The 12,015-nt window shown below is 32.4% G+C and overlaps 1 protein-coding gene across 1 annotated transcript; it reads right to left on the reverse strand.

Annotated features, from left to right (window-relative positions):
- Nucleotides 1–4,138: 4,138 nt before the first annotated feature.
- Nucleotides 4,139–11,802, reverse strand: LOC109172435 (probable acyl-activating enzyme 1, peroxisomal). The gene is made up of 3 exons (XM_019321589.1): nucleotides 11,507–11,802; nucleotides 4,942–5,985; nucleotides 4,139–4,745 (listed from the first exon to the last, which is right to left on the reverse strand). The coding sequence occupies exons 1-3, from the start codon at nucleotides 11,705–11,707 to the stop codon at nucleotides 4,179–4,181; spliced, it is 1,812 nt and encodes a 603-aa protein (XP_019177134.1). The 5' UTR covers nucleotides 11,708–11,802; the 3' UTR covers nucleotides 4,139–4,178.
- Nucleotides 11,803–12,015: the final 213 nt, after the last annotated feature.

Genomic DNA, 12,015 nt, shown 5'->3' on the forward strand with positions numbered 1-12,015 from the left:
TATAAAACAATGTATTATGCGCCCTGGTGCACGATATAACAAATGATTTGTTCACTAGTGGGCTTCGCAAGTTCAAAATTGGAATGAACATGGACTTTGCTACGCCCAAATGTAAGACTTGGTTTTTATGTAATGACAATGGGTCATTATTTATTTGGCAAATTATACTGTGGACCATAATTCCATTATTGGAAGTATTTCTCTCTTTAATGTAAAAAAAAAAAAAAAAAAAAGAAGTTACGTTTTAATTGTAAGCTAGAATTATAAACATAAAAATGTTCCATAAACAATATTTGCAATTAAGAAAAAGAAGAATCGATCACAGCCTAACTTGGAATTGGACGGAAGAACAAGCCATTGGTCTGATCAATCACATGCAACTACAAATAGTAACACTTTTTAAAACATCATATGTTTAGTGCAATTCCTAGGAGTAAAACATTCCTATGTTTAGATTTTATTAGTGGAATAAAAGGAAATAAATGAAAATTGTTGCTCGCTCTTTTTTGAATCAATATGACACGTTAATAAACTAAACGCTATGTAAAAAATAGGAGTAAATATAATATTATTATTTTTTAAAATACTAGTTTTTGCCAATATTTTGTGGGTAATACAATACTAAATACTTTTGTTTTGATCAAGTGGCTTGTGATCTACTGATATTTGGTTGCTTCCTTATGTGGGAGGTTTGAAGTTCGAGTCTTGGTGTAAGTGTAAATTGTATATATATGTAGGTATCCCCTTCTTTTGTAATAATAAAAAAAATACCTTTGTTTTCAATATATGACGAGTTGACAACCTTGGTATTTTTTATTTTTTTTTTTAGATGTATTTGAATTTTTCGTCCTGGGTGAAAAGTTAAACCACCAAAAATAAAATTATCTACTTGTTAAAAATAAAGTACCTTTGTTTTTAATATATGACAAGTTGACAATCTTGGTTTTTTTTTTTTTTTTTTTTAAGATGTATTTGAATTTTTCGTCCTTGGTGAAAAGTTAAACCACCAAAAATAAAATAAAATTATCTACTTGTTAAAAATGAAGCATAATAGTGAGAGGGATCGTATCTGTAAGGAACGGGTGACTTACTCCTTTAAAAATAAAACACAGGTAGAACTATTAATACGGACTGGAGGGGCGGGCCAAAGCTTGCCAGTCCGCGGGCCTAGATGGGACGGGCCGAAAAGTTTGCTCCTTGGCAGACTTGGATTTTACTAGCCCAGGCCGCCCTTGGGCCCGCGGGCTAGGGGCTGCCCTGCCACACGGCAAATTATGCTGTGCATCCGTATGCACCATGCATAGTGCATACGGATGCAAAAACGACGTCGTTGTAATAAAACGCGCATCTCTTCTTAAAAAAAAAAATCAGGTTCGATTCCCAGCAACAACATATGAACTAAAATTCCATAATCAATGAACTATAATTCCATAATAAATGAACTATAATTCCATAATCGATGAACTATAATTCCATAATCGATGAACTATAATTCCATAATCTAATCTATGAACTAAAAATTCCAGAATGAATGAACTAAAATTCCATAATCTATAAACTAAAATTTCAGAATCGATGAACTACAATTTCATAATCGATGAACTATAATTCCATAATCAATGAACTATAATTCCATAATCTATGAACTAAAATTCCAGAATGAATGAACAATATAATGTTGTTGCTGGGAATCGAACCTGAATTTTTTTTAAAGGGGAGACGCGCGTTTTTTAATAAAACGACGTCGTTTTGGCATCCGTATGCACCATGCATGGTGCATACGGATGCACAGCATAACTATCCCTGCCACACACCCCCCTTTTTGTTTTTGTTTTTGTTTTGTTTTTTTGTTTTTTTTTTTTGTTTTTTTTTTTGTTTTTGTTTTTGTTTTTTTTTTTTTGTTATTCTTAAATCTTAAATAGTTAGTTTGTTACTTTGTTAAACTTTATCATCTGTACACTCTAAAAATAATTAAAATAGCTTGTTAAATAACTCACATAAAACATAGTTCTTCAAACATTAGACATTACATAATTGATAATACATAACTATAATTATAAAGTAATTTAATTCCATTTTTGGTCCTAGATTTATAGGTGGCAATCCACTTTTAGTTCTTTTTTATCAGAACATCCCCTTTTGATCCTAGTATTATTATGACATGACCAATTTTGGTCCTCTACCATCAAAATTGTTGAAATTTCGTTAAATACAATGACATTTCGATCTTTTTAATACAAAGTGTGTTGACCTGTTATATTTTTTTATGTTTATTTCGTTGAAAAAAAATTCATAATTGAAGACCGAATTATCCTTGTATTTAACAGTATTTAAACTGTTTTGTTGATAGATGACCAAAAATGGTCATGCTGCAATTATACTAGGACCGAAGGAGGATGTTTGGAAAAAAAAAATGACTAAAAATAGATTATCACCTATAAATTCAGGACAAAAAATGGAATTTCACAAGTCCATAGTTCATCAAACATTAAACATAACAATACTCCATGGTTCATCAAACTCACAAGTCACAACTCCATACTCCATAGTTCATCAAATATCAAACATTAAACATAACAATAATTTTAAAGTACATAACAATAATTCTAAAGTTCCCAAGTCCATAATTCAGCAAACATTGAATATTCCATCATTCATTTCATCTTCATTCATATCGTCTCCTTTATCTCCTTGATCAATAACTTTATCGTCATCATCACAATCTATATATAAAATACATAAAAAAATGTTTAAAATTAAATCACCAATAATTAAAAAAAAAAAAAAACTAAAATAATATAACATAAGACTTTATAAATTAACTTACACATATTGAAATCATGCAATCATTTACGAGTGCAAATAATAGTACAACTAGTTTGATATTTTTCAAGCAACATACAATTTGTATACCAGCACATGTGCACCAATACAAATAGATCTAAAAAAAAATGGGTATCAAGCACAAGTGCACAACCTATAAATCTCACAAAGGCACAAATACAAATCGCAATTCACAAATACAATTAATTAGAATAGTGATTTACATATAGATGTTACAAATTTATTGTTGCAAATTTCGTAATAAATTGATGCAAGAAAAAGTGATTGGTCTGGGCAATTTATATCGAAGACCGGGGTTCACATAACATTATAGACCAAAAATCAAAATGACGTCATTTTGATTTTTAAATTATAATGAATTCTCAGTTTTTTCGTTTCTCATGTTTTTATATAGCTAATGATATATTCCAGGTACAGAATTCATATTGTTAAGGTATAAAAACTCACAACACAAGACACATACACATGTTATATATTTACTTTATTTTCAAATTCGATTTAGGTAGATAATTTATGTTCTATAGGCACAGAATTTCATAACACACAAGATATAAATCCATAACATAAGACACACAATATATTGTGTGTTACACAACTACTAATCTATTCTAGATACAGAATTCACATTCTTTAAGGTACAAAAATTCATAACACAAGACACAAAAACTCACAACACAAGATACATGCATATGTTATATATTTACTTATTTTAAAATTTAATTTAATTAAAAAAATTATGTTTTATAGGCATATAATTTCTCAACACAAGATATAAATTTATAACATAAGACACACAATATGATGTGTGTCACATAGCTACTAATTTGTTGTTGGTACGGAATCAATACTCTCAGCCCATTTGATTCGCTGAAAAATATTTGAAGAGAAATGAAATTGAAATTTAATGGAAAATAAATTCCAAGAAAATGGATTCCATTGTTTGGTTGGTAGAAAAGAAATTACTAGGAATATGGATTTCATTGTTTTTTTGAAAGGTGGATTCCATTGTTTGGTTGAATATAATTTAGAAAGGTAATGAATAATAAAGAATATAAAGACCAATATGCCTCTAAAAAGATTAATAAATAAATAGGTACCTATATAATTAAGAAATTTTCATAAGGGTAAATTGGTCCAATCAAGTTATTTTTTCTCAAGCCTTGCAGAAAACAAAATCCCATCGGTTTGCAAATAATTTATTTTCCTCAACTTTGAGAAATTCATTTTCCAATGAATCAAACCAAACACCTTTTTAAAGACCAAAATTTCATAACACACAACACAAAAACTCACAACACAAGACACACCCTTATAGTACCAGGAATTACCTGCAACTAGAAATGGTTTTGTTTGCCATTATTAAGCGTCTTGCAAAGACACTTTGCCTTCTCCCTCAAAGCAAATTTTTGTATCTTCCCAGTGGAATTAAGTGGCAAATCCCCAAAGATTACAGCCTGAGGGACCATATGGTGAGGCAAATTATCTTCACAGAACTTGATAATGTCTTCCTCCGTGGCACGCCTCCCTTCTTTGAACTTCACAAAAGCACAAGCTGTCTGCCCTAAAACCTCATCAGGTTTCCCCACAGCCACAACTGCAGCTTCCAAAACCATGGGATGCCTAACCAAAACACTTTCAATTTCGAGACTACTTATAATCTCTGTCCCACGTTTGATCACATCTGCTCTCCTGTCCTTGAGTTCTATGTACCCACTGGGGTGTTTCACCCCAATGTCCCTAGTCCTATACCACCCTCCCTCAAAGGCTTCTTGGGTTCCTTGTTTGTTCTTGAAGTACCCTAACATCATTGTATTACTTCTGAACATTATTTCTCCGGTGGTTTCCCCATCCGCCGGCACGCTTTGCATGGTCACCGGATCTTTCACGTCTGCCCCTTCTACCTGTAAAGGTGAGAAAATCATATCTATAATCACAGAAGTACTGGCTATTTATAGTCCACTAATGAAGTTATAGCAGAACTATTCTAAAGGAGAGCTACTGTAACAACCTGTAGACTAAATAATACAGTAAATATGTCCGCATGGCCGGACAGCTCAACTGGTGAAAGGAATAATACAATTAATCTTTTAACACTACCATGATGTTGTGCATCCCTTCTCGAAGCCTCCTCAGTTTCTCGTCGTCGGTTAAGGTTGTCGGACGAGAATTTATATTCTCTCGAGAATTCCAAGGTATTGATGTCACTGGACCTAGAGCCTCAGTCATGCCATATGCATAGCTTATGTTGAACCCTTTTGCTTCTAGTTTGGATAGGATTTCGGATGGAGGTAACACACCTGCGACTATAACGTCCACTTTGTTTGGAGGCAATTCAACGTTGGTGTTGTTGTCTATGGCGTCTGCAATTTTGGTTAAAATGAGGGGTTGGCCACAGAGATGTGTGACATTGTGGCGGGAAATGGCGTCCAAGATTGCTTGGCCTGAAGAATCTCTGCTGCAGATGTTTGTGCCGCCGAGAGCCGCCATGGTCCACGGCAGGCACCACCCGTTGCACCGGAACATGTCTACCGTCCACAGAAAAACCGGCGATTTTCCGGCCATCTCAGAGCGGAAGATTTGTGCTATGGTGTTCAGATAAGTTGCCCTGTGGCTGTACACTGCTCCCTTGGGATTCCCTGTTGACCCTGAAGTGAAATTGATCGCGATTGGGTCACATTCATCGTCTGGGTACACAATCTTGAAATCAGAATTCCCCGTTTCGAGAAACTCGTTGTAAATCTTGAAATGGAATCCCTTCATTTTAAGAAGTTTGTCATAAATCTTGAGTTCAGAATGTCCATTTTCAAGAAACTTATTGTGATTCTTGAAATTAGATGTTCCATTCTCAAGAAACTTATCATGAATCTTGAACCCGGATTCTCCATTCTTAACAATCTTATTGTCTTCCAAGATCAAGATTAGGAGTGGTGGTGGGCTGAGTTTTGCTAAGTCTAAGGATTCAACAACAACCTCAACATATTCATAGTCAACAAAAATGGCTTTGGGTTCCAATAGGGCTAGTTTTAGCGACAAAGTGGGCGAGTCAAGCTTTGTGTTGAGGGCAGAAAGGACAGCACCGGTCATTGGGACACCAAAATTGAGCTCATAAAGGGGTGGTATATTAGGTGCCATTGCTGCTACCTGTTTGTACAGATATTTTGAATGTGAAAGCAAATATATTCAGTATTATATGCAAATAGAAGTTAAGCATCCTCAATATGAACTAGTTTTCGAATGTGTCAGTAAATGTCTAAAAATTGTAGTACTAAAAAAAGTTAAAAATTAATTTCCGGAAAAGCAAGATACAGTATTTGAGATTTAAAATAAGAAAATAATTATGTGATGAATAACAATTGTTTAGAAAACAAGAAGATGAATGGAAAATTCAAGTAGTGACTAATACAATTTTCTTAAAATTGGGGACGGAGAGGGTGCCAGGAGCGTGCGTTGAAGTGTTACAACAGTACAATATAGTTGTTCATTCAAGTTATATTGCTATTAGCGAACAAGAACGATATCGACATGTAACACAAATATTTCTAGCACCCGCGCATAGAAATGGTCGCAAATACCTTTTCTTTAAAAAAAAAAATATGAATCCGCAACCCTTTTACGAAAAAGGGTTGCGGATTCTTAACATTCTGCGACCCAACAAAAAGGGTAGAGGAAAGTGTAAAGACAATAAGACTGCACAAAGAGTCAATATTGTCGCCACTAAGGCTCGATTTCACAACCTCCCTTATAAGAGAACAACTTAGTGCCATTGGACCACAAGGTCATTAGCTTAGTTATTAACGTCATGACGAAGTCACAAGCAGCAAAGTTTGGTAACAACAAATCTCTATACAAGCAACAAGACTGCAAAATAGCAAAGATTTTCGGGCTGATCGACATATGTGCTGACAGTATCAACATCATGACTTTACCAACAGTAGAACGGTAGAAGTCTATAACAGCAAAGTTTTGGGGACACGAGATTGGAGCAGTAAAGTTTTAAACCAACAACAACAAGAGTCTATAAAAACAATACAAGACTAAGTTGCCCGCATGAGTAGCTCAACTGGTCATAGAGGTGAAACTTTGAAATAATGACCAGGGATCGAGTCTCACTAATGGCAGTGCCGGTAGCTCAACTGGTTATAGAAGTTGAAAAGAGGTTGAAAACAACAAGAGATAACCAGCAAAGTTTAGGAAGTTGAAAAGAGGATGAAAACAACAAGAGATAACCAGCAAAGTTTATTTTTAAGTATGATAAACAGGAGAACTTTTCTACCAACATTATGTGCATATTATCCAGAGAGGACATATGCCTTTTCAGGAAAGTGTCTTGAAAGACTACAAAAGTTACATTTTTAGAACAAGTTACAAGCATCTATTGCACCCAAACTACACATGTCAAATTCGAGCAAATTAAATATTTTAATTGCAAGTGGATGCATGAAGTTCAAATTTGTTTTCTTTCAACGGACAAGCTTGAAGACTCATCTATAAATAGCTTGAATATTGAAGAGAAGAGATGCAGAAGATATCTTTAGATTTACAAGTTCAAGCACTTACAAAGCTTAAACCGCAATCATTCAAGTTCAAAGAGACTTCAATGCTACAAAGATCAACTTAGTTCTTTCGAGTATCTTAATTGAAATTTCAACTTGTTGTTGAACTTTTGTATCTTTATTGAGAGTAGAAAGAGGAAGAGTAAAAAATGGTGCCTGTGAAAACATTGATCAGTGTTGGTTTTGTGATCAAAGCACTTGATCAATGTAATTATATTTCATCAAAAAAAAATGGTTATAGTGAATTCCTCCCAAACATAAGAGTAGAGTAAAGTAGAAGAATTACATCATAGCCTTTAGATCACTATAAATTCTCTTGACTTATTTACATTACAACACTTTACTTTATACTTGATTATCTTTCTTACAATCTTTTAACTTTAACAAAACTTTTTAAAAGAACATTTATTTCCCCAGCACAATCAAACAAACTTTTCAACCTTAATTATAAAGTTAAGAAGCCAACATATTATCTTTTGTGATTATCTTGAAAGATTAACTTTATTAATTAAGCATAAGTTATGATTGTTTAAATTACTTCGCAAAACTTTTAAAAGTATATTCACCTCCCCTCCGCCCTCGTGACTTCTACCTAAGTTTAACTGGGACCAACAACAAAGATTAACCTAAGAGGATTATTACAAAGCAAATTTTGGAGAGTTTAAGTTCTTAAGATTACATCAATCAAATCATCAAAAATTATACTATATAGATAATTCCAAACAATTGGTGCATCACATGTTTACCTTTATGTTCTTGGAATTTAACATTATTTAACATTTCTGTTTTAAAATGACTAAAAATGTCACTTCATAGATAACTTTGAGACAAAATTTAAGCATGCTTAGCTTATATATAACTGAGTATTAGCCACATGTATAACTTAAAGGAGAAAAAAATGTTATCTTTTCTATTAACAAACAAAACACATTTAGCTGCATTGTCATTTTATATTATAAATTAAAAGATTAATCTTAGGTTTGTTACGTTGATTCCTACATTGTATGTACAAACAATCAATTAATTGATCGATTTATTTATAAAAAGACTACAAAAATAAAATTAAATATATTTGTAACAAACTAGCCATGATTAATATTTATATTGCAACTTGTAATAAGCCACTTATACTTTTAATTATGTGTATATAAACTAGGGCACGATGCACATGTTTTGTACAATTGTACACATGAATATATGAAATAGGCCGGCATTTTCTATTTAACATGTCTTTACCACAATTTTATTAAAAAGCCATGGAAATTATTGCATATGGCGCCCACAAACAATCGTATATGCATCAAGATGCATGGACATACACGTTATTGAATTTGAAAGAACATGCATGCTTGCATAGTTAAATACAAATGAACAACAATAATGTCAACTTTAGTGATGAACTTTTGTGTTCTTTCGTTAAGCTACATAAATATATAATACAGTGAGTAAATATAAAATTCATTTAAGATGAACCCATATGCCAACAACATTTCACGTTATACTGATCATGATGCCCATGCTATTTAAGTATTGACGACCTATGATTAATTACCAAGTTCTATCATTAAGGTTCTAAAAAAATTTCAAAAGTTTTATCATTAAATTGTTAAAAAAAAAAATTAAAAATTAAAAATTGTTTGACCAACTAAATAAACTAAAAACTAGCTTATTTACTTTGCCAAACACGTCTAAAATCTTTTAATTTCAGTCATTAAATTGTTGTGAATCCAAACGCGTACGTATGAATTAATTGGAGTTCCTCTCAAAGTGAGGGGAGCTCCTTGTCCGCAGTAAGCAAAGGTCTAGCTCAGCTATGATTTAATTGAGTTACCATGATTTACATCCTCCCAGATGCTCTGTCGGAAATGGGTGTGGGGGGCCCTTAGATTGGGGTTCAAACTTTTGGAAAGAATGAATTAATTGGAGTAACAAAGGGTTCGTCAAAGTCTTTAATTTTTGGGAATCTTAATAACTTCGTCAATGAATGTTTCACATGGCTACTACGGACTGTAATGCGTATGAAATGGTTGTGATGACTTTGATGTTTTCTTGGAACAATTGTCAGTGCACTTGTACTACTTGTTTATTTCTGTCTAGTACTGTTTGATTTCAAAAATCAAATAAAAAAAATCTGTTACATGTGAATCTTGTAGTAGAAAATTTCACTTTAATTTGTATATTAAAATAAAAACACAAAAAAGTAATATATTAAAAAAGAGACATTTCATTATGATGAGTATATACAAAATATTAGTTGATTCTTGACTTGGTGTCAAGAGATAAGTTTAGCGAATATATTTTTTGAGGGAATTGGGAGAAAATTTAAATTTAAATTTAAAATATTGGACACTGCAAATCTGCAATAGAAAAAGGATGAGCACCGAAAAAAAAAAAACATTATTAAGAAACGAAAAACTATTGAAACACGTCTGTTAAAGAAATCCAGCTAAGTGAAGAATATGTTTGTGGTGTGAATGCGTGATTCATAAGGAAAGAAAAATAGACTATGACTAGGTTTAGGTCTAGGTCTTTCTAAATTAAAGACTTGTAATGCTTATCTAAGATTTGTATGTAACATACACTTGTATAATAAATATATAATAGATAGAGACACAGATAATATCTTAATAAATAACAACTTTAAACATTAAGGGTATAATTGGTTCGAACATGGAGATCTAAATTAAAATAAGAATAAAATATTTGATAATTAGAATAAGTTTTGGTGAAAGCATCTTGCATGTTTGGTAGTAGGCTGTAATTGGAACGATATTATTGTTTGTCTATGTATGATCCTATAATTGGAATAAAGGTTTTAAAAATACATAAATAAATAAAAAATTTAAGGCAAATGATCCTAATATGATACATCCAAAGCACAATATAAAAAAAAAAAATTTTAAACAAAAATCTAAAAGCACTAATCTATGTAGTAATAAGGTGACAAATGAGGGATAAATTAAATTAGATAATGAGTTTTTAAATTATAAGGGTAATTAAATTCTATAAGTACCTCGTTTTTTTCATTAGTGCACCACAGACTAGCAATTTGTGGTACATCCCACTTTACTCAAAAGTGTTGCACCAAGCACTCATCAGTGCACTACACACTCGCCTTCAGTGCATCATCGAAATCGCATTTGGACCAAATTATATATATATATATATATAGCGAATGAATTTCATAGTGAATCACGAAATTTAAGCACATGATCAACTTGATTGGAGATGAATATTTCCATTTTATAAATTTTTTTTTTTTAAAAAAAAAAATTGACAAACTTTGTAAGGTACTCCCAATAATGGCATCCTGATCTGCAAGATTGCACTTGACCAGTGGAAGTTCTATTCCTCCCACCAAGGTTTATAAGCGTTTTACTTTTTACTTCTTTTTTTCTTTTCTTTTTAAGAATAAAATTATACATGCATAGAATTCAAACCCTAGACGGCAAGTATTCTTAATTGCAGGCAAATGTTGACTCAATACCTCAGTGGACAAAATTGTGTTCAAAGGATAATAGACATACATTGAATTATTATTATGTATGTTTTCAAAATAAGGATAAACACTGAATGGGATCCGAGAAATTAAAAAAGAAAAACAAAAACAAAATGACGGAGGAATTAAGAGATGTTTGGTATGGAGGAATTGCAGTTTATTTTTCAAAACGTTTCAGGAAGTTAAAAATTTCAGAGTTTGATTGTGAGGAATTACAATTTCTCAAATTTGAAGAATGGCAAATTTCACTTTTCCTAAGAATTACAATTGCATAATATATGGGACGAAATCCGTCGTTATATGGTTTAGCGACGGATTTAGCCTGTTTAGCGACGGAAATTGTCCGTCGCTATTTGCGTATTTTTTTGTAGTGTGTCATCCATAATAATCATACCATGAGCATTTTAGTCTATATACTACAATACTTATTTTATTTCAATCCTCATATGTATAAAACATTATACTCAGTAATTTTATTTATACCTGAAATTTGAATTCCAACTTTATCCATAGATTATTCTTAATTATGTGCGAATTGAAAAGCATAAACCAAGGGGAAGGAAGAGAAGTAGTAGAAATAAAAATAAAAGTGTAAGATGGCTAAACTTACAATGTCGCGACGACCGATTCCGAGGTGAGAAAGTGCAGATGCGAGGTTTATGCATCTCTGGTGCGTTTGCTTCCATGAAAACCTCCTTCTGCTGATGTTGTTTCCGTAGATTATAGCGTCCCTATCAGCATAAACAAAAGCTGCGCGTTCCAAGAAAGCAATAGGCGTCAATGCTATATAGTTTGCAGCGCACCGATCCATGGCTGGCTTATACTATACCTAGTGTGGGTATTGGCAATGGAATATGGGGAAAATGGTGGAGAAGCTTATTCCCCATTCGATCTCCAAGGGCATAAATTAAAGTCGCGTTATTAGGTCAGTCGTCGACTTGTCGTCATTCGTCAACGACCTCCAGCCAATATGACGACGTATATATGGCTTATGTATATATATATATATATATATATATATATATATATATATATATATAGTATAATATATAATGAATAGATGATGATATCGGACCATTACATATTTAAATCAACAAAAGATCAAGATATGCACGTCAT

This window comes from Ipomoea nil, unplaced genomic scaffold (assembly GCF_001879475.1).
Source record: "Ipomoea nil cultivar Tokyo-kokei standard unplaced genomic scaffold, Asagao_1.1 scaffold0418, whole genome shotgun sequence".
NCBI classification, from domain to species: Eukaryota; Viridiplantae; Streptophyta; class Magnoliopsida; order Solanales; family Convolvulaceae; genus Ipomoea; species Ipomoea nil.